Here is a 21,860-nt window from a genome sequence, read left to right on the forward strand (position 1 = left end):
GCTTTAGGGGCACGAGATAAATTGAACTACTTTTACTGCAAAATCTATTTTTACATTTTTCACGTTCAATTCAACACTTTATTCGTATATAGTTTACACGAGAAAAATAACATGTCATATTAACATGCACCTTGTATTATACTTCTGACCAAAACCCATAAACTTCTACTTTATCAAGTACTCTTACATTATATTTATATCCAATTCTTGCTATAATTAAAGATTCCATTAGAAAAATTCACATTATTTGTTCAAGGAATTGGTATCCACCTTCAATTTTTTTTTTCTCCTTAAATTTTATTTTTCATGTCGTTCATGGTTTCCACAAACTTGATTTCTCTTATTAGACGTAAGATTATGCAATTATCCGATGTATTAAGCGGAAAATTGTGCAAATCATTGCTAATTTCAGGACTAATCCTCTATGTTATCTACATTTTGCTCTCTACTCATTCATGTTGCTACGCAACCACTATGTTCGATAACTTGATGAGGTTCAAAGGTGACAATCAAGATGATTCTCCCACCAATGTTAGTCATCTAGTTTTCGGAATAACAAGCTCATCTAAAACTTGGAAGGACAGAATATCATACGTTGAGTCCTGGTGGAGACCTAACGTAACACGTGGATTCGTGTTTCTAGAAAATTTTCCAAGAGAATTACTTCCGTGGCCTTCTACGTGTCCCCCTTTCAAGATCTCAGAAAATACATCGAGATACAAAATGTACGATAAGCATCCGATCCCGCAAACCATACGGATGGCGCGCGTCGTAGCGGAGACATTCAAGATGGAAAATAAGAGTGCAAGATGGTACATTATGGCTGATGATGACACTATATTTTTCTTAGACAATTTGGTTGAGGTTTTGTCTAAGTATGATCATAGGAAATATTTTTATGTTGGGATGAATTCAGAAACTCATGCATCAAATTTTGTTCACTCGTTTAATATGGCTTTTGGTGGAGGTGGATATGTTTTTAGTTATGCTCTTGTTGAGGCAATGGTAGATAATTTGGATATTTGTATTAAAAGGTATCCAACTTATTATGGGGGTGACCGTATTTTGCAGTCATGTGTAGCTGACTTAGGTGTCTCTCTCACTCGACAAAAGGGCTTCCATCAGGTATTTTTTCAGGAATTTTTACACAAATAGTTGGTTGTATTCACTATTTTTTTTTTAGTGATTTATATAAATTATATAGTGATTATACATAATTATACACATATTATTCATGAATATATATATATATTATAATATGCTGACTATTTTTAGTTTAACGGTTGTGCTGACGTTTTTTTAGGTTTATTCTTCTTTTTTATAAAATCTTTGGGCATGTTTTTAAAAGATAACTATTAGTGAATTTTAATTGGTGAGAGTGGGTTAGTTAATATTTTACGAAGTTACTAATTTATGCTTAATTATCATAAAGATTTACTTATTATTATTTTATAAGTGATTTAATTATATAAATATTGTTTACATTATTAAGACGTAGAACATAAACTCAACATAGATACTTGTTAGCTTGACATAAAAGAATTAGTTGGTCTTACATAGATATGTTACAGCCAACGAAATGAAGGATCTCGTCAACTTTGACTATGCATCTACATGTTTTAACCTTATTTACTTGAAAGAACCTGCTGATTTAAATTAGTGGGCTAAGCTTTTCTTTTCATTTTATATGATAGTGTTTGATAGAATATATAGTTCAAATTATTAATTTAACTTGTATTCTAATAATATTTTTGTGACGAGGAAGGAAAATAAAAAAAAGTTGTGGTTGAAAAGCGATCAAACATCATGTCAAAGTAAAAGTATGAATATAACTTAATAAATTTAATAAACTCTTGAAAATTGTGAAAGTTGTGTAGAAATAAGACACCACCAAATATTTTGTAACGTCTCAAAAAGAATATCATAGTAATTGAAACAGAAAATATTAGTAATTAAAAGCAAATATGTCAATAATTTAACGGTCAAATTTGCCGCCTACCTTCTAATCGAGGGAAGCTAATTTCCATAAAAAATGGAATCAATAATTCAAAGAGTAAAGCAAGTTATATATATATGTGATACAACGTGATAAAATACATGCTACATAAATTATATGATGAAAGGGAACATCCTTTTCTAGTCAAGAATCTATGTCTGATCTGATTTCTATATATATTTTTTACTATAGCATGTAGAATTTGAGTTTTGTGCACTCATAGTAATAAATTTTTATGTCACAATGTTAATTAAGTTAGACTTATAATAACATGTAATTAATTTAACAGGTTTGTTATGGTAACTTGAATATAAAGTAATAACCTATTATAACTAGAGGCGTATCCAGGATTTTGAAAGGACGAGTGCACTATTAAGAAGAGGTGGATCCAGAATATAAATTTTATGGGTTCAACCTTTAGTTCTTACGGTTGCGCACTTATTACACTTTTGGAATTATAAGTTCAATTTTTTTTAAATAGTAATTTTCTTACATCTATATCTATTTTTCATATTAAAAATATTGGGATCAGTTGAATCCATTGACTATATGCTACATCATACACTACTACTAGTTTTAATATTAATATTTTGTTTAATCATATAAGATTTCATAGCGACAAAAGAAGCATAGGAATTTCAATGTGTGAAAATTTTGAAGAATAAACCAAACAAAAAAAAGAAAAAGAAAAGGTACTTAATTAATATGCAAAAAATAACACCAGACACGCCCATCTCCCATGGGCGTCTAGTTCTAGAAAAGAAAGAGAGGAAAAAATAACAAGATTGACATAAGATTTGAACTCACAACCTCACCTAGAGAGATACACCTAATAACCATCACATTATATAGTAATAGTTTGAGCATAGGTGGCCATACATATATTTTTTTAAAATTAAAAAAATATAACATTACTATACATAATTTAGGGAGGGGAGCATGGGTTCACGTGCCCCATGGAACCCCCCTAGATACGCCCCTGATTATAACTGGGTGGTATGTATATAACTTAAATCCCAATTTTTATAAGTGATACTACAATGGCAAGGATGTATCTACCTTGACTTAGGCGGTGTCACGAGATACCGCAATTCTTTTTTATTAGATATGTATATATAGATAATAAACAAATTAAAAATATTAATATAAATATACAGAAAGGTACTGCTTGTCGTTATTATGATTTATTTATTTACTTAAATATTAATGCCGTTTACGAAAAATTCTATATACGCCACGTCTTTTTTTATTGCAGATGGACCTGCATGGTGACATATCTGGATTCCTATCAGCACATCCCCAATCTCCTCTAGTCTCTCTTCACCACCTTGATTTTGTAGACCCAATATTTCCTTTAATGAACAAATCTCAATCACTAAACCATCTTATGAAAGTTGCAAAATTAGGGGATGAATCAAGAATCCTACAACAAAGCATTTGTTATTACAAGCCCAAAAATTGGACATTTTCCATATCATGGGGTTATTCTATTCAAATTTACGAGTCCATTTTTCCTCCAAGTCTTATAACAATACCATTACAAACTTTTATTCCTTGGAGTAAATTGTTTAAACCTTGGTTTGTTTTTAATACTCGTTTGCTTTCTAATAATCCTTGTGAAGCTCCCCATTTGCTTTTCTTTGAGTCTATGCAGAAAATGAAAAATCATTTACTTACTAATTATACAAGGAAATATCCACGTAAATTACCTCCTTGTTCATTCAGTGGCAATCACTCTGCAAATCACATTTCAGAAATCCATGTCCTTTCTCCTATGAAGAAGCTTGACTCGGTGAGTATCGGTACAATCTTGATTTAAGTTATATACATTGACAATTTAAATTTTTTAAACTATTAGTGAGATTATTTAATATGTGATAGCAGACTAGTTTTCATTTTTGCCAACTTATTCACCAATTAATGTTATATTAGAGATTTACTTACAAGTGACTTGCTTGTAGAAATATCTTTTCCACCGTCAATATGTATAACTTTAACTCTTTTTTATCATACTTAACTTTTATATATGTATATATAATATACATAATTTTTACACTATCGTATATTCTACCTATTGTAGTAGGTAATAGGTCTTATTTTCTAGGTTACCAATCTAGCTTATGATTGGTTACCTATTTTTATCTTTTAGATAACTTGATAGTGTAAAATTTTAACTGTTTTTAATGGTTTAACTTCTATAAACTGATAGTTCTCAAAAAAACAAAAAAATTACGCCATCAGGTCACATAAAAAATAACTAGAGCTCACTGCCTATAATAAATTAAACAAGTTACCTAAAAAGGACATGCCAATAGTTATAACAGATTAAATTATACTGATAATGTAAAAGAAAAGTATTACGAGGTTGGGTTGATAATAAGCACTCTCTCTGTTTCAGTTTATATGAACATTTACAAGGGTTAAATTGACTTACTTTTGGAGTGAACCCGAATAGAGAATTTTATTTTATTTTTAAATAAATTTTACATATTTAGAAATTTAATAAAAGATACGATAAGTTTTAATAGTAATAATTCAAAATATTTGCAAAAAATATGATTAAAGAAAACTTTATTCGACTCCCCAAAAAGTAATAATTTCACATAAAGTGGAATAGAGGAAATATATAATATTTATGTGACTAGCATTTGTTTTCAGGTGGGTAGCAGAAGAGAGTGTTGTGATGTTGTAAACAAGGCTGAAACGAACGTTACAGAAATCAAACTTAGAGACTGTATGCAAGATGAAATTATCCCATGATTGTCAACACTGTCGAAGAGTTGCTCTAACATTCTGGAGATAATTCTGAATGTAGCCAGTTCTTAAGTTATTTGAAAGTTTGTATGCATATAATGAGAATTCTGCACTTGACAAATGTTACATGAGAATAAAAAAGTTAATTAAAACTCGCAATTTTTTTAGCTCTGTCAATTGATTTACTAAAAATATCTTTTGAAAAAAAATTGCATAGACTCCTTTCTCTTTTTTTGGGGGGGGGGGGGGGGTTTGAACAGGACGAACAAATAGAAGGAAAACTTACATAAATGTCCCAAATAAAATTTACCAGCCTCTAGCCATTAGTCATAGACTTATCAAAACTAGCCAAACACATATAAAAATTAGAAAAGTAAATAAATAAAGTTTTTTTCTCTCAAAGAACCACATGCAAAAACCACCTTCTATATTTTTAAGCGTGATAAGCAACATTAGGTGCAAGACGGAAAGGAAATTTCATGGATGAGGTAGCAAATAAGGTGATGAAATACAAAAAAAAATACAATATTCCAAAAATCTAAGCAAAAATAAAACTTTTTCAATAGGTATAGTTGAAATTCATTGAAAACATATAAATAAGTCAATATACAAAATTTGAGGAAGATTGGAGATGATTTGGATTGGTTATATATCAAAATTCGTAATTAAATCGAGTTCAAAATATTCTTCTGCGACACATGTATCACGCATGTATTTCACACACAGGTATACATGGATATACATGTAATACACAATTGTTACAAATATGATACATATGTGATACACATCATTTTTTTTCATGTTCAGTTTTTACTTCGATTTTTCAATTCAAACCACCTCAAAACTTCACCAAATCATCCTAAAACTGAGATTCAAGCTCCTTAAAATGTATCCAATCTATTCTAATAATACTCACTCAAAAGAAAGCAAAATTTTGACATTTATTTTGCTACAAATAGCTAATTGGCTAATATTAGTAATATTTTATTAATTGACTAATTTTTGTAATGAACTACTTATAAATGGACATAGCTGGTAGTTTCCCCAAATAGAAAACAAAGTCTAAACTTTTGACTTGTGAGGCCTTGAACTCCATATTAATTGGGGATTATTTACAATGAATGGTCTTTTTAGGTGAATATAGCACGAGTTAGCCAATTTTCGAACTGGTAATTGAAAAATAGCCATTATTTTACTGCAACGTGGAAAGTGTCAGCATAATATACTAGAGATTGGTGCACATGTATAGATTTTCTAGCATATTATGCTGGAACTCCATCACACAGAAAGTTCCAGCATAATATACTAGAGATTGTAACACCTGTGTATGAACTTCTAACATATTATGTTGGATCAGTATATTATGTTGGAAGTTCATATGTAAAAAATTCGAACACCAGTATGTTATGCTGGAATATTTCCGGATTTTGAACAATATTTTTATTCAAATTTATCTTTACATGAAAAGTGGCTAAATTTTGATTACTTTTGAAACTGTGACTATTTTTCAATTACCACTCGTAAATCTGTCTATTTTTTAATTTCACCCCTTCTTTAGGACGCTCTTTAAATTTACTTCTTAGCCTAATTCGCTAAATTTCACCTTTTTAGAGTAGTTGGATGATTTTCTTTTGGAATATTTGCACCACGTAGCCACTTTGTGGCATGTATTTAAAATTTATTCACTATTTAAAGAAAAGGCAACCTATTAGAAGAAAGGAACACTTTTTTAAAAAAAATATTTCCCACCTTTTTTCTTGGTCTAGCCACTTGGAGACACCTAAAGTGGTTGAGGAGACTCACAATATAAAAATCTTTTCACAAACTTAACTTCTATGATATGGATTCCTTTGCAAACTTACTAATAATTCTCGAGGGATACTATTTAAAGATTAGACAGTACTTATTTTGTCATGAAATTTAAAATTAAAAATCTTAACTTCAGGACAATTTAGGATTTTTGTCCCAAAAATTTAAACGGAAAAATTGAAATTCAAGACACACTGACTAATTCTTAAATAGCAGTCATTTAGAATGACTAACTGATGTCATTTCTACTTCGAACTTCAGGTTACTGCCTTGAAGTTCAAACTATTGAAACTGGACTTCAAGTTCAAACCAATATGAAGGCAGCGGAGAAGGGAGAAATTCAAAAATAGTTAGATTTACAAGTGGTCGTTCAAAAATAGCCACAGTTTCAAAAGTTATCGAAATTTAGCCACTTTTCATGTAAAGATAAATTGAACGAAAACACTGTTCAAAATCCGGAAAAATACTCCAGCATAATATACTGGAGTTCCAGTATATTATACTGGAGTTCCAACAAAGTATACTGGAACTCCAGTATATTATACTGGACCGGTCTCTGTTGCAGCAAAATAGTGGCTATTTTTCAATGACTTGGCAAATGATGATTATTTTTGAATGATCAGTCCGAAAACTGGCTAGCCCGTGCTATTTTGACATGCGGAGGAAGCTAGATGAAGGATTAGGAAGTTGTCTATTATAGGAGACCATTTACACAAATAGCCGCTTCTAATGCTGTTATTTGAAACATGATCACAAATTAAAAAGAATTGTGCGACTTTAGCCACCCCTTCAAAACCTTACCAGTTACCACCAGATTTTCTCTCTCTCTTCTCGTGGTATATATAGAAATTAAAATTGTATGACTAATCCAGGAACCTCTGTGGAATACATTTCATTGATGTTTCAAACCATTTTCTTTTAACCCAAGCAGAAAGATGGTCTTCTTATTTTTTCTAGTGTTGTTGAACTGAAAATGAGACAAGAATCTGCAGGAAGTTGATTTTGGATTGGCTATACCAATAGTAGCAGCAATTGGGTGGTTTTTTCCAGGGATATTTACACAAATAGCCAATAGATTCACTATTTATGTTTCAAGTCGATATATATAAATTATATATTAATTATTCACTGTCTATAGGCTATTTATAGTTTAAACTGTTGGTGGCTGGTTTTTCAGCAACAAAACCATATTCCCCTTAGGTAATGGGGAAAAAATTTAACTAGTGGCCTCAAAGAAGGCCATTTGTGCAAATCCCTTCTTTATATCAAGAATCCAAATCCCTGAAGCCATCATTTCTCTCTATTTCTGTTTTGTATCAAAAGAATTTAGCATAACATTGTAAAACAAGACAACAAGCAGAAATTGGGAAAAAAGAAATGTCGGAACCCCTCTTCGTTTCACACACTGTAGTTGCTTCTGTCCAGCTCAACCTTCAACTTCCAAAACCCAGAAACTGTATAATAAAACGATGGAGGAATTGCAGATTCAAAACTAGTGCCACTGCTACTAAGTGTAATGGCAAAGTGAATAGATGGTCCCTTAATGGCATGAATGCCCTTGTAACTGGTGGCACTAGAGGCATTGGGTATTTTTTTCAACTCCCCCTTTTCATTTTCTAGTTCTTGATTTGTGTTCTGTTTCATTGTATATGACACTATGAATATTCCGGAGTCAACCAGTTTTTAGTTGACTTTAATTTCTTAAGGATTTATCTTATATTCACTAACAGTGTAAATGAACTGCAATGTCATGCTGTAGAATGTTAACTGCCTTAATTTTTTTGTTACTAATTCCACCTACTATGGGTAGTTAACTTTAATTACTTATTAGTGTTATAAAATCTTTTTACACAGTAAAGGGTCGTTTGGTTACCGGGATTAGGATAGTGATCCCAATATAAAATTTGGGATTATGTTTACCATGTTTGGTTATTGGTATTAGCTAAATTCGGTATACCAAAATCTTGGTATTATCTATCCCATATAGAATGTGGGATTATAATCCTCGGATATCCTTTTCCGAACCAAACGACCCCTAAGGGTACAAGTTGTTAAAAAAATTTAGCATAGGAAATTTGATTTAGAGTGGTTTTGCATATGATCTTGTAAACAGTATCCTTTGTGGAAATAACAAATGTAGCCATTGGCACAAACCCAATTATGATTTTACTGTAAAAATTTCGATTAATATTAGTTTATGTGTAGTTTTTAAATATATAGATTATGTTTTTCAAGAAAATTAAGCACTTGAGATGTACAATTTCAAGCCAAAAACTAGGTTCTTTGATCTTGACGGAAACTAATACAGCCACTGTCACATGTACAGTCCGTAATTTGTATGTCGTTTTCTTGATTACTCATATTTAAATTGAGTATTTGTCGTCCGTCGATGTGAATTGTTGTACAATTAGGCATGCAATTGTGGAGGAATTGTGTGGACTAGGAGCTACTGTGCATACGTGTGCACGGAATGAAGATGAGCTCGGGACATGTTTGAGGAGCTGGAAAGATGAGGGCTTTGCTGTGTCTGGCTCCTTATGTGATGTGTCTTCTCAAGTTGATCGCCAGAAGTTAATGGAGGTTGTTTCTTCTACATTCGATGGGAGGCTCAATATTCTTGTAGGTATCCCATTCACTTAAGCTCTTATTAGTAGCATTACATCTCGATGATATTTGTATGTGGCAACATTGTTATAACCTTCATTCCGCAGTTAATCAGCAATTGGCAAATGGCACATTGCAATGAAAGGCAAAATCTACAAAGCTATTACCAAAGTTGTAATGTGTTACCAGAAAAGAATAGAAAGAGAAAGTAGATCCAATTGGAACTGAAGGATTTATCTTTCTTAAGCTCAAAAAGTAGAGCAGGGTTAGATATAAACAATACGTTCATCGGATATCAGTCTGCAATGGCTTGGAGAGTTAGGTAATGGAGATTAAATTGGAGTAAAGGCTGCCAAGGATCTTGAAAGAGTAGAAATAATTTGTCTTAAAAGATTGATAAAGATGATTCTGCCTCCCATTGTTATCTCTATCTCTTGTCATTTGTCAACATCGCTGTCAACAATTTTAAGAAGTGTCAGAAAACAGGTCGAGCAATCTTACACAAAATTGTCTTGTTTCATATGATGTTTCTGGAAAGCTTTCCATCTATTTGAGACAATTAAGAAGCTCTGGTTGTTGTTATTCTCTATGCTCCTCTCGTCACTCCTAAATTCTACCTCTTATTTACTGCCTTCTGTGTTTAGCTTATGTATAACTATTTCCATGTAGAGAATAATTGGTAAAAGTAGCATTTATCCAGTTGCATATAATTACAACTAAAGAGTAGGAGACTGGAATTTGAATCATTGTTGGGTAATAGATACATTGCATCATGTATCACTTTGCTCCTCGACTTATACATGTTGTCTGATATCCTACTTCTTCTTGATAATTGACCTGGCATCTCTGTTGACAGTTGACGCAAATATCTTTGAACTTATTTTCATCTAGCTTTGTTGGAGCACTTGCATGCATTAATAGATGAACTAATAAGTCAATTGGCTTTGTTTCATTGCTCAGTAGATAAACAACGCGGGGACCAATATCCGCAAAGCTATGGTGGATTTCACAGCTGAAGAGTTTTCCACCCTCATTGCAACAAATTTTGAATCTGTCTTCCATCTGTCTCAGCTTGCCTATCCCCTTCTGAAAGTATCTGGTGCTGGAAGTGTTGTGTTCACTTCTTCTGTCTCGGGTTTTGTCTCATTGAAATCTATGTCTGTACAAGGAGCAACAAAAGGTAAGACCTTCCTTCCCATTTATTTTAAATATTAGGGTTGATAGAGAGTATGACGGTGAAATGTCACGATCTTTTCCACTTGACTTCTTTCTGTAGGAGCAATTAATCTACTTACAAAATATTTGGCATGTGAGTGGGCTAAAGACAACATCAGGAGTAATGCCGTTGCACCTTGGTACATCAAAACATCCATGGTGGAGCAAGTAAATTCCAACTTTCTTCTTTTCAGTAATCCTATTATAGATGCTCGTCTTTGATGAACTGTGTCCTTTTGATATCGGCTGAGATTTTCTTTGGTCTCAAATACATGCATCCCAATTTCTTTAGCAACCAGTATTTGATTGGTGTAAACAGAGTGTTACATGGCATTTTTATTTTTTCCTACTATAACAATACTGAACACCAAAAGAATGGGTTCTTGGGGGGTGCACAAGAGGTCAACTAAGTTTCAGAAGTTCAAGTGCTCTATTTAAAGGACTATAGAACCTTGTAAAGCAATAGAGTCAGTGGGTACACTGGCCACTAGCCAGAGGCCATGATTGTTTGAGCTTCTAGAAGACACAGGGAATTTACTGATGTTGCGTAAACATCGATATGAGTATTGTAGCACACTGCCTACCTTGGTCCTATATTCCCTTTGATCCTGGAGAAAAGAAACGTTAGTATCTGAAGGAAAATGCTCATGATCAACGCAGTCTAGACCAGACAAGAGATGATCGCTGTCACACTATAATAGCCTTGCGCCTTGCAATCACTGGTTGCCCATTTTTTGCTATCGCAATTCTTTTGAACCGGAAAATCAAGTGTCAAGTCCTGGTATAGAGAGCTGAAGGGAGAGGTGCAATGATCCACGAATGCACCAAGCTTTGATTTGATAGCTCTAAATCCACAAAATGATATTGTGCTGCTGCCAATACAGATCCAAAAGAGCCACCCACCCATTGCTGAGATGAGAGTAATTTAATAGTGGCTAGAGCAGAGTTTGTGACAGTGAGTTGGCAAGAGGAAGTTGAGATAGGCTTTAGCGAGAGAGCAGCACTGGTGGGTTTGTTCAAATTTGATTTTCATGCAAAACGAAGAAAAAAATTGAGGAATAAGAAGAGAAAAAATAAAATAAAAAAAGCAGCCTTGTGGAGGACGAGAAGAGGTCTCAAGCGGGCCTAAGCCTGCAAGCTGCGCCTCTGTGCACTTTATGGCGCACATTTCGTGCCATGCATCAACTACTCGTTTGTGGTAGTGGTATACTCATATGTTATGTAACTTTTTTCTTAAAATGTTACTTTATAATTTATACATACATACAGTGTGAGCCAAATGCAGCATTGTTAGAGCAAATGCAAGGAAATCGGATGTAAGGGCAATTCATAAAGCTCAGGGTAAATACAAGAATGACGACTCTTTGACGGGGCAACGGATAGGGAACAACTTATTTGGCATTTTCTTTTTGCTGATCCTCACATATGCAATCATCTATGCCCGAAACGTCCTCATATTGTCAAATTGGTAGCTGCATCAAATGTTCATTTTCTCTGTCTCAGGATGTCAACCAAACAACAATTCATGTTTAACTTTCTACTTTTTAACCGTGTGTGAACATACTTAATATCTGATGACCCTTTTCATGTTCAGGTGCTGAGTAACAAAGAGTATTTACAAGAAGTATATGACCGGACTCCACTTGGGCGCCTGGGAGAGCCATCCGAGGTTTCATCTCTTGTGGGATTCCTTTGTCTTCCTGCATCTTCGTACATCACTGGCCAGATAATCTGTGTTGACGGTGGAATGTCTGTAAATGGCTTTTACCCTCACCATGGCTAGAGGAACAATGCCTCTAGGTATGGTAATGTCGCAACATTTCAGGAAAGTTTTGTCCAAACCCATTAATTTATTCATCGTTGATTGGACCTTCCATTTGTATTTGAAAAGTTTGTTGGAAGATCAATTTTTGACTGTTGGCTCATTGACTAGTGTAGCTTAGGAATTAAACTACGATTTAGGTAATCTTAACCTTAGTGCTCCTTCATTTTGGCAATATGAGCATTCAAACCAACTGGTTGAGCATGCTAAAAGTAGTACTATGTCATTTCGTTCTGGGTTCCAATTTTTCAATGCAGTGCTGCTTCTGTAATTTTAACTAGATTTCTTCGTGTAAAAAGTATAATCTTGGCATTCATTTTTACATATATTGGGCTTGCTTGCATCTCTTCAAACTCGCTAGTGTAGGATATGCAACATTTCTGCAGCTTTCCTGTGCAACAGGTTTCTGAAATTGAACCATCATATCTGCCTTGTTGAGCCCTTTCTTTTGTGTTATTGATTATGTTGGGAACTCTCTTCCTTATGATGATCACAAATGGTGCCGTCTTCTCTGGCTTGATATCTTCATCCATTAACTAGACCAAATCTTTTCCAGCACAATGTTGCAGGTTTAAATGCCAATCTGCAGTTAGTTCGACTAAAATGCATTTGAGTTGAGTCATCAAATGCGCACACAATATCAACCAGCCCCCTCTATCCGAGGGGCGGAAGAAGGGGGTTCGTGGTGTGTAGGGTTTTCCAAGTGTGTGTGTAGTATGTTAAACATTCTTGAGTTGAAATAACTGATCTTCCAAGTTACCTGATAATGTGTTCCAGATCTCTGTAACTTCAATAACTGAACAATGTATTTTGAATTTCTCCAATGGTATGTTTGATTAGCTTCAGATTTCAAGAAGTCAAATTATGTTGTCTGACAAAAAATCTTTTTCGAAGTTGGTAAGGATTTACAACAATGTGAACTATTGAAATTTGGTCATTTGATTCTCCAAATTCTCGACCTCTCCCCTATCTCTTGTCTTTGTTAGTGGAGAAAATAATCGAACTTTCATTCATAGTGTATTTCAGCCCCCCCCGTGCTACAAACTTATGCTAAACAATCAAGGTCTATTAGAAACATGGAAATCTACTTATGAAGCAATGTTTCAATGTAAAGGTAACTGCATATAACAATGGAGCTCAGGCATGTCTCACAAGTTAGTTACGCTCTCTATTTCAATTTATGTAACGTAATCCAAATGGACATATAGTTTACACATACCATGACATTTGTGCAACAATAAAATCGTGTCAATTAAGGATAAATAATTTTTTTAGTTTAAATTATTTTCAATTACAGAAATGTAACATTTTCTTAACAAACTAAAAGGAAAGAATATATCACATTAAATGGAGTAAATTAAGCATACTCGATTAAAAATGCTTTGTCTAGACAACTCCAAGGGATAGATTATTTATGGACGCAAGAAACTATTTTGAAGTCCAAAATTAGTATTTGATCAAGTATAAGTTGCACAAGAAGCAATCTTTCTATTTTATAATCATTCGGTTGTCTAGGGGAAGCGCTTCCTACTAAGATTTTCTCCATTCCCATGGTTTGAATCTGAGACCTTTGGTTAAGGTTGGAGGATCCCATCCATTCCGCCACAACTCTTGGTGGTGCATAAACAATGGAACTAACAATCATATAAGAGCAAAAAGAGGGCGCGGGGGGAGGAGGGCGGCAGGTTTCAGGGAGAAAAAGTTCTCCAGTACAAGCTTCTAATCAATCCACCTTAACATAAAAATGTTACTCTTAAGACCACAGATGAATACAACAAACACACAAGATGACTAGTTACAACAATTTGATCCTTGGCCTATATACTATTTCTACCGGAAACCCGTAGTTTGATGCCCAAGAAGGCATAGTTTTATTCCCTTTCCCATCTTCTTCACATTTCTTTGCCCACAGCTTCGAAACGTTCATTTTCCTTCAGGGACTTCAATTTTCTGTAACCTTTGTCAGTACCAAATATCCTAACAAAACAGAGAGAGGGATCCTTCAGATCACGAATTCTACAAAGATCTCTTATTTCTATTGTTCTGGCAACAAAAGTAATAAGACATTAGCAAAGACAACACTGAGAGACAGAGGTAGTCAACACAAACACAATGTGGTGGACATATGAAATCGCTGTCTCTGTCGAACTACAAAGAGAAATCATACAGAAAATACACATTTTTATCAAGCATACACAGGCAGTGTTTAGCTTCAGTAACCTCCCATGCACACAGGAGCAGAGACACGTTCTTATGTTTTAAAAGCATTGCCGATGAAATCAAATTTTACTCTCATATTAAAGGAGTTAGTTCTCTGGGAACCTTATTTAAGGATTAGCACAAGTGGTAAACAGGAACTTGGTAGATGATGCATGATCAACATAAATATGAATTGCCACAAACAGATTACTCGGTGGTTTCAGCTTACCACATATTAGAGACCCTTTGTCGCGAAGAAAGTATTACACATGAAGAAAAAGTAATAACAACATAAACAGCTTAATGAAGTTTTACTCAGAGAAAAATGCCAAAAACTTTCCAATTTACCTTGATCCTCAAAGCTTCCTCCCAAATTCGTGTTAGCATTTTCTAGCCAACTGTAGTGCATCTATGATACTTCCTATAATGCCTGGTGAGACATTTCTATAAACATAATGCTCTTATTTTTAATTTCAGAAAGCCACATACTAGAGATTTACATTACGGCTGGGAATGCAAAATGCATAAAGACAACTCAAAAGTGGTAAAAACTTCACCACTGACAAGCATGAGTAGACTAGTTTCAGAGATCTACTCAACTTTTTCTGAAGTTACAACATATTTGCTCATTGTGCCCACAATTACTATTTAAAATGTAGCTTCCTCTCTTTTCTCCAAGTTCTGAATATACCAACTTTTGCAGATTTTAATATTTAATGTATTTTTATCTATCCAGTTTACATTAACAACTCCTGGCTGGCAGGTACTAAATATTTCGAAAAATAAAAAGTAAAAAAAACTATCCAATTTCAGGCATCGTCTTTGCATCAGGGGGAAAGCAAGTTCCCTGTGCTATTGTTTAAAATAAGATTGTAATAATAGAGGAAGATGGAATGAAGCCCATCATGGAATTAATACTGAATTAGTTTACAATGCACTAAGCCACTAAACCAACAGAAACTATGGCACAAATCTTACCGGGTTGACTACAAACACAACTTTCACTATTAGCTCATAGTATCTGCCTATTCCCATACAAATGTTGTCTGTACTTTATCCTCACAACTAAAAGATACTAAGGAACTAATAATGTTTTAGATACTCTTCATAGTACATTAGTTCATGTTTTATGGGTCGACTGAGCTCCTCATGTTACTTAACAAAACTTCATGGTCTTCTCTAAAGGGCTTACTGCCCCCTTCATTGCAGCTTTAGCAGATCTATTTTGTCGTATTTTATGTTTTTTCCTTTGCTTTTTTCTTTTTTTTTTGGGGGGGGGGGGGAGGCAAAGTTAAGCACACTTCACTTTTTCAGTTAAAAGACGTGTATTCATAAACTGGACGCACCTAGTGACCACAATCTTTACCAATTTACTACAGAACTTGATATTTTAAATTACAGTAGAATATTAATGTTTAAGGCAATTTGTGATAAGTGTTACCAGTCCATGTAAACAAATGTCGATGAGTAGTTTCCGGACTTCGTATAGAGCAGTCGATGATGATAATCATGAAAATCAGCCCTGGGAACAATAATAGCAATTTCAGAAATATAGTTGACTTGAAAACAGATAAATACAAATGGGTGATTTCTAAAAGTAATAAGGTAACGTACAGACCCCCCATATAACGGCAAGAAGTTTGACGGGCTCCAAGGGAAATGGTACCCGGAATGTGCCTCAACTGTCTCAAGGACTCTAAGTGAGACCCAGAGATATATTGTTATCAAATGGGGCCCCGTGATTGCAGGACCAATTATTGTAGCAAATCCAAGGAAGAGAATTTCAGCAGGGTGAGCATACTCAGAAGTCAACCCAAATGGTGTTGCGTACCTGTGGTGTAAACAAGCAGACGCTCTGACTGCATGGTGAAAAAATAAAAACCCGAAGTATTAAGCAGAAAACATAATGTTGTTCACATACTCATGATGGACACTGTGGACATGCTTGTAGAGCCATTTCGTATGTAAAATCCTGTGTCCCCAATAAAATGCAAAATCCTCCAAGATGAAATAGAATATTATTTGCGTTGAAATCACTTTCCTGCACAAGCAAAATATTTGCAATTCACTCTAATGAATAAACAAGAATAGAAAATCTCTGCCACACCTACTAAAAAATTATACAGCAATTACGCCTCAATTCCAAGCTAGTTGAAGTTGGCTACATGATTCCTCACTATCCATCTTTATCCAAAAAAAAAAAACGAAGTCTCATTATCATTTATCCATGCTGTTCCAGTTAGGCCCATCTTAATCAATGTCGTCTACATTTTTACTAGCATACAAATCTCTAACAAGATTATAAATCCCCTAACGGACATTGTACTTAAGTAAGCTTACCAACATAACTAAATCTTAATCCTAACTAATTGATATCACCTTTATGTATCTTTTCTTTTCTGTTATACCATATTTTTCGCTAAGTTTGCATGAATTCTAAAACCAAAAATATAAAGAAATAAATAGCAAAAACGAAGAAAGGAAGATTACAAGACCCAAAAAAAAAAAATACAACGATTATGTGTTGCCATCACATCACTATAGCTAGGTATATGAAAAATCAAAAATACCAGGACGGCAGTGGAAGACTACTTCGTGTCCCCATGAATTTAAAGACAGGATATGATCCAATCAAGATTGGGAGATTAACACAAAAATGATACAGCAGCAGACGAGTGATACATTTCTCCTGAGCTGCCGGGCTGTTATTCTTCTTCTGCACCAAAAGAGGTCAAGAATGCAAAAAAAATGAAAATTCATCCGAATAACGACAGAATGAACTACTACGAAAGCGAAACATCATAACCAGATTTGATCCAAGTATTTGTGCCAAACACAAATGCTTTTGCAAAATTTTCACAAAGCTTTTCCCAGAAACTGTTCTCCAAATGCAAACCAAAATTGAATTCGAGCACCAGTCTTAAGTTGAATATAATTACAGTGTGGGAACATTTAATCAAGAAACATCATTCCATTACAAGAGTCAAAAAGTAATACCTGAATTTTGTACTTTCCAAACCACCCTGCCCTTTCAAAAAGAAGGAACGGGAGTCCAGACAAGAAGAAGACACTCTCATGAAGAACGAAACCTCCAAGACAAGTCAATTGGAAATCGCTGAAATTTGTAATAAGATACTGAAAAAGAATGAAGAAATCAAAAGGCTATTAAACAGGTAACTAGTACCTCATTACTCTAATTAAGAATGAGTGCACTGGTAGGACTAGTCAGTCCACATAACCGAGTAGATTTTAAATTGGAAGCACACAAGAGCCATAGTGCAACCAACAAAGAAAAATATGTTCACATTTAGGATGTGTTTTGTCATGTTAGGCTACGTTAGCCTCAAACATTATACTATGGAGAAGTGGTGAATGACAAGAAGCTTGAAATATTGTAGTGTAATGAGCCGTGGCTTCACCCCTGCTTTTTTCTTTCTTTGTGCACTTCGAACCTGCATTTTCTAGAAAAATTCATTGAGCATGAGATTTGAGATTGAACCCCTCTCTCTCTCTCTCTCTCTCAAGGCAGCTCATAGATGGGGTTTGAACACCAAAGAAGGAATCAACCTTCAATTTTTGGGACTATCAATCTAAGACATCAGTGCAAAGTTATGAAAAGATTGGTTTGGACTTTCCTGAGTGCAAAATGCATGTCAAAAACTTCCAAACCTGAGATGGCTACATTGTTTCCAATTGCCTAAGTTATTTTTCAATCAGGGGCGGATGTACCTTGTCCCCAATCGGTATCTCAGGACACATCACTTTGTCAAATATCAAATATGTTTACTATATGTGTATGTAAATAATAAGCAAAATAAAAATATTGGGTATCAATATAAAAAAATGACACCATTTGTCATTATACTAATTTTATTCATTTGTTCAATTCTTCAAATATTGACACTGCTAATGAAAAACCATGCGTACACCGTTGGTTTCAATAATACCATGCTAACAACCAGCTTTTGCTCCCACTCCTAATCTTGTTTCCAAACCCGCTACAACTACATAATTACAAACTTATCATCATTTGAGCTCCACTTACTTCAAACTTGGCTGCTAATAAATCTCGCATGTATGCTATACAAACTCCATTTCCATCACATTCCACCATGTTTAGATAGTGATTATGTCCGCTACTAGTCCAAGAGTGTGTCAACCATCCCCTGATGCAGATCAAAAGATCCTGCTTTCTCCCATACAAACTCAATGCTTTTACCTTATTGCCTATGTCCTCCTCCTCCTATTGGATATTTCTTTTTTGAGAGGAAAATATTCCATAGCAACAGAAAGAATAAAATTATTGGAAAGAATACAAAGACAAGAAACTCATAAAATCTTGTCGCCAGTGGGACGGCCTAATGGTTAGCAACCTGGAAATTTCAGCTTCAAATCCCGGCTATACACTAGGTGTGAGCCCATTTGCTCCAACCTTGGTGAGCATGAATACCTTGGCAACCTGCTTCCAGGCTAGATAGGCTGCCCCATGGATTAGTTGAGGTTCATACAAATTTGGTCTTAACGTTACCAATACATACAAGAAAACAAGAACTCAAGTATTTGGTAGATGGAAAAAATTATCTGAAATTTTTTTTCCAAAAAATGACTTATGTTTTTGAAAAATGTTTATCCAACTTTTTAACATAATTATCAATATTTAATAAATGTTTTTTTCCCTGAAAAGTGTATTTTGCATTTGATTGGAGATTAGAAAATATTTTCCAGAATTTTGTTTTTGTTAAATATTGATAAATATGTTAAAAAATAGGATAGTGGTTTTTGAATAATAAAATTTAGTAATAAAGATTGACAATATTATCAAAGTGTATGTTGAAATGACTTCTGTACAAAAGTGAGGCAAGTTATTTTCCCCATTCGGTGGAAATATTTTCCTTGAAAAAAATATATTCTAACAACCATACATCATAAAATGATTAATTTCTGAAAGACATTTCCCAGAAAATATTTTCCATCATGCCAAATACACCTGATCAGTAACTTCACAAAACAACAGAAATCACCAGATTTTCCACAGCATATCTAAATTTTAGTTATTTACTTCAATAATCAGCTCCAGTAGGACAGTAGATCAATAAATTAACTATATCACAAACTTTTTTTGTTATTTTTTATGATGGTGGTGTGCGACCCAGCTTGCACAAACATTCGACTAATTCTCCCACCAGCACAGGTAGTTAACTCTGCCCACTACTTCACAAACTTGATGTCGGCTATATGAAACAGAGAGTCCCATAATTTAACAATCACATAATGCATGGAGCAATGAAATTATCAAAATGCCAGAAATTCATATTCCAGTCAAAGTCAAAGTCAAACACATTTGTTCATTATTACTACTACACATGAATGCTAAATGCTAATGATACAAGCAAACAATGCTGCGCCCATTCTACTCATAAATGTACTGTTCCACATGCATCGAACCAAATAGAACAGCCGCATTGAAGCAAAAACGCAGAATGTAGTTCTAGAACAAATTCGAACCTTCTAGAAGGAAAAAAAGGAACAAATTCGAAGCTTCGGGAATATTAAAAAGAAAAAAAATAGGGTAATCAGGTGAAAATTGATGTAAAAAGAAGAGAGAAGAGTACCGTCCAAGCAGATTCAATGATGGAAGCCATTGTTGAAACAGATTCAATCTATTTTGGTATTTAGTGGCAGTAATAATAAATAGAGGGAGAGAAGAGTATATCAGCTGGAAAATTGAAGAGAGGGGACCGCTATTGTTTAACGGGTAGGTGTCTAGTGACTATCAAATTTAATTAATAATATATATATATATATATATAATAGCCCATTTGACTAAGTTACAAAAATTAACTTTTCCTTTTTACAAAAGTCTTTTTAGTAGAAGCATTTTATGTTCGGTTAATTAATTTGAAAAGCAATTCTAAGCATAATTAGTATTTGATCAAACTTTTAAAAATTAGTTCTAAGTGTATTTTTCTCAAAAAAATAATTTTGGAGAGAAACTATTTTTTTCCGCTTCTCCTCGAAAATACTTTTTTTTCTCACAAAATCTTGGCCAAACACCCCTAACTTTGAAAGAAAAAGCATTTTTCTAGAAGCTCGGTCAAGGCTATAAATATTTTCATTTTAATTGTAACTGTTAAAAATTGAAATAGTATGTAATTTGATGTAAAACTGTATAAATAATTTTTGTCTTTTACGTGCGTTGGAAAAGCACCAAAGAGAAACAGTTCCATTAAGATGTGACGGGTGCAGTAGAGACAAAAACGATGAAATGTACAAGTGCGAAATAGTAGGTTTTTGTGTTAAATAATTGAGATAAAAGGATGATTTTAAGTGTTAATAATTAATAATTAGCTTTTAATTTTTATATGTATATAGATAATTCCGTATATTAAGTTTTTATTATGTGCGGGATTCGGAAAAAGATCGGAGCACAAAAGTTTATTGTACGCAGTCTTCCCATACACTTCTATAAGAGGCTGTTTTCACGACTTACCTCCTGATCACCTGATAGCAACTTTACCAATTACACAAGACTCTAATTTCAATTTTTATATGTATATACATTTCTAATTTTTTTAATACAAATTATTATTTGAACAAAAATTATTCTGTTTGATCGAACTCTTATTTAAACTTCTACCTTTATGATGCGCTACGTCGTCCCCTACGTGTGTCCAGGAGTAATCCAAGTATCTTTAATGAGGCAATGAAGTCTACTTAGTGGGCATGGGTTAAAAGTTTGGTGCGTACAAATATAGTAATAGGATAGAGTAGTTGTTGAACATTCTATTTTCTTGAAAAAGATCATATAGTTGTTTATTTTCAGTTATTAACATATTCCTCCAAATAGAAGAAATAGAAGTATTGGTTAAATTTTAATTGTATTTGTCACGATCCAAAATCTATTATATGTCGTGATGGCACCTAACATCGCCGTTAGGCAAGTCCGCGGTGAACCATCTAAATAATTGTTCATTTTTTTTACTTTTTGAAATCATAAGTGCATACAATTTTAGTAAGACATAAATTAAAAGGTGACAATATTAAAGCAAAATCACTAACATCACTAGAATGTCATAAAACCCAGTGTTACAAGTGCATGAACATTTACTAAGGAGTATAATAATAATACAATATCTGTCTGGAATGTAAATTAGACAGGATAAAGTAAATAAATATGATGGAGACTATGTGGGTTGCGACATGTAGCCTGGAATACAACTGACCATAAAGTTTCCTTAGCAGATGCGCCTACGCGCCAAGATGACCACCAAATGAACCTGTCAAATCCTGCACATTTAGTGCAGAAGTGTAGCATGAGTATGTAAATCAACGCGTACCCAATAAGTATCTAGCCTAACCTCGGAGAAGTAGTGACGAGGGGTCAACATCGACACTTACTAGTGATTCAATAAAATAATATAATAAATTATAAACATATATGAATCACAACAACAACCATGA

At 33.8% G+C, this 21,860-nt stretch overlaps 3 protein-coding genes across 6 annotated transcripts; 2 read left to right on the forward strand and 1 right to left on the reverse strand.

The window, feature by feature from the left end:
- Nucleotides 1-315: 315 nt before the first annotated feature.
- On the forward strand, nt 316-4,756 carry LOC142171697 (uncharacterized). Its single transcript, XM_075235386.1, has 3 exons — nt 316-1,125; nt 3,252-3,788; nt 4,655-4,756. The coding sequence occupies exons 1-3, from the start codon at nt 316-318 to the stop codon at nt 4,754-4,756; spliced, it is 1,449 nt and encodes a 482-aa protein (XP_075091487.1).
- A 2,656-nt stretch (nt 4,757-7,412) lies between these two features.
- LOC107827959 (tropinone reductase homolog At5g06060-like) lies at nt 7,413-12,276 on the forward strand. 2 transcript variants are annotated; one of them, XM_016655195.2, is made up of 5 exons: nt 7,413-8,145; nt 8,971-9,178; nt 10,235-10,343; nt 10,440-10,546; nt 11,973-12,276. In XM_016655195.2, exons 1-5 carry the CDS (start codon nt 7,937-7,939, stop codon nt 12,159-12,161), a joined length of 822 nt encoding a protein of 273 aa, XP_016510681.2. In that variant the 5' UTR covers nt 7,413-7,936; the 3' UTR covers nt 12,162-12,276. The 2 variants fall into 2 exon arrangements, with proteins under 2 accessions (XP_016510681.2, XP_016510680.2); XM_016655194.2 differs by having other exon boundaries at nt 7,415-8,145; nt 10,127-10,343.
- A 1,615-nt stretch (nt 12,277-13,891) lies between these two features.
- LOC107791166 (methylsterol monooxygenase 2-2) lies at nt 13,892-20,174 on the reverse strand. Of its 3 annotated transcripts, XM_016613177.2 has the most exons (7): nt 20,012-20,174; nt 17,397-17,534; nt 16,970-17,115; nt 16,321-16,440; nt 16,018-16,230; nt 15,841-15,921; nt 13,892-14,177 (listed from the first exon to the last, which is right to left on the reverse strand). In XM_016613177.2, exons 1-7 carry the CDS (start codon nt 20,039-20,041, stop codon nt 14,093-14,095), a joined length of 813 nt encoding a protein of 270 aa, XP_016468663.2. In that variant the 5' UTR covers nt 20,042-20,174; the 3' UTR covers nt 13,892-14,092. The 3 variants fall into 3 exon arrangements, with proteins under 3 accessions (XP_016468663.2, XP_075090139.1, XP_016468664.2); XM_075234038.1 differs by having other exon boundaries at nt 15,841-16,230; XM_016613178.2 differs by lacking the exon at nt 17,397-17,534 and having other exon boundaries at nt 20,012-20,151.
- Between the last annotated feature and the right edge of the window lie 1,686 nt (nt 20,175-21,860).

Source organism: Nicotiana tabacum, chromosome 17 (assembly GCF_000715075.1).
Source record: "Nicotiana tabacum cultivar K326 chromosome 17, ASM71507v2, whole genome shotgun sequence".
NCBI classification, from domain to species: domain Eukaryota; kingdom Viridiplantae; phylum Streptophyta; class Magnoliopsida; order Solanales; family Solanaceae; genus Nicotiana; species Nicotiana tabacum.

What these genes read in the sequence shown, in the direction of transcription:
- LOC107791166 (XM_075234038.1), bottom strand. Translation starts at nt 20,041, where the DNA reads ATGGCTTCCATCATTGAATCTGCTTGGACG. An exon ending in TTGGAAAGTACAAAATTCAG is followed by an intron (nt 17,116 to 17,396) that starts GTATTACTTTTT and finishes CTTTTGGTGCAG; the next exon opens with AAGAAGAATAACAGCCCGGC. An exon ending in AGTCTTCCACTGCCGTCCTG is followed by an intron (nt 16,441 to 16,969) that starts GTATTTTTGATT and finishes TTGCTTGTGCAG; the next exon opens with GAAAGTGATTTCAACGCAAA.
- LOC107827959 (XM_016655194.2), top strand. Translation starts at nt 7,937, where the DNA reads ATGTCGGAACCCCTCTTCGTTTCACACACTGTAGTTGCTTCTGTCCAG. An exon ending in TGTACAAGGAGCAACAAAAG is followed by an intron (nt 10,344 to 10,439) that starts GTAAGACCTTCC and finishes TTCTTTCTGTAG; the next exon opens with GAGCAATTAATCTACTTACA. An exon ending in AAACATCCATGGTGGAGCAA is followed by an intron (nt 10,547 to 11,972) that starts GTAAATTCCAAC and finishes TTTCATGTTCAG; the next exon opens with GTGCTGAGTAACAAAGAGTA.
- LOC142171697 (XM_075235386.1), top strand. Translation starts at nt 316, where the DNA reads ATGGTTTCCACAAACTTGATTTCTCTTATTAGACGTAAGATTATGCAA. An exon ending in GACAAAAGGGCTTCCATCAG is followed by an intron (nt 1,126 to 3,251) that starts GTATTTTTTCAG and finishes TTTTTATTGCAG; the next exon opens with ATGGACCTGCATGGTGACAT. An exon ending in CTATGAAGAAGCTTGACTCG is followed by an intron (nt 3,789 to 4,654) that starts GTGAGTATCGGT and finishes ATTTGTTTTCAG; the next exon opens with GTGGGTAGCAGAAGAGAGTG.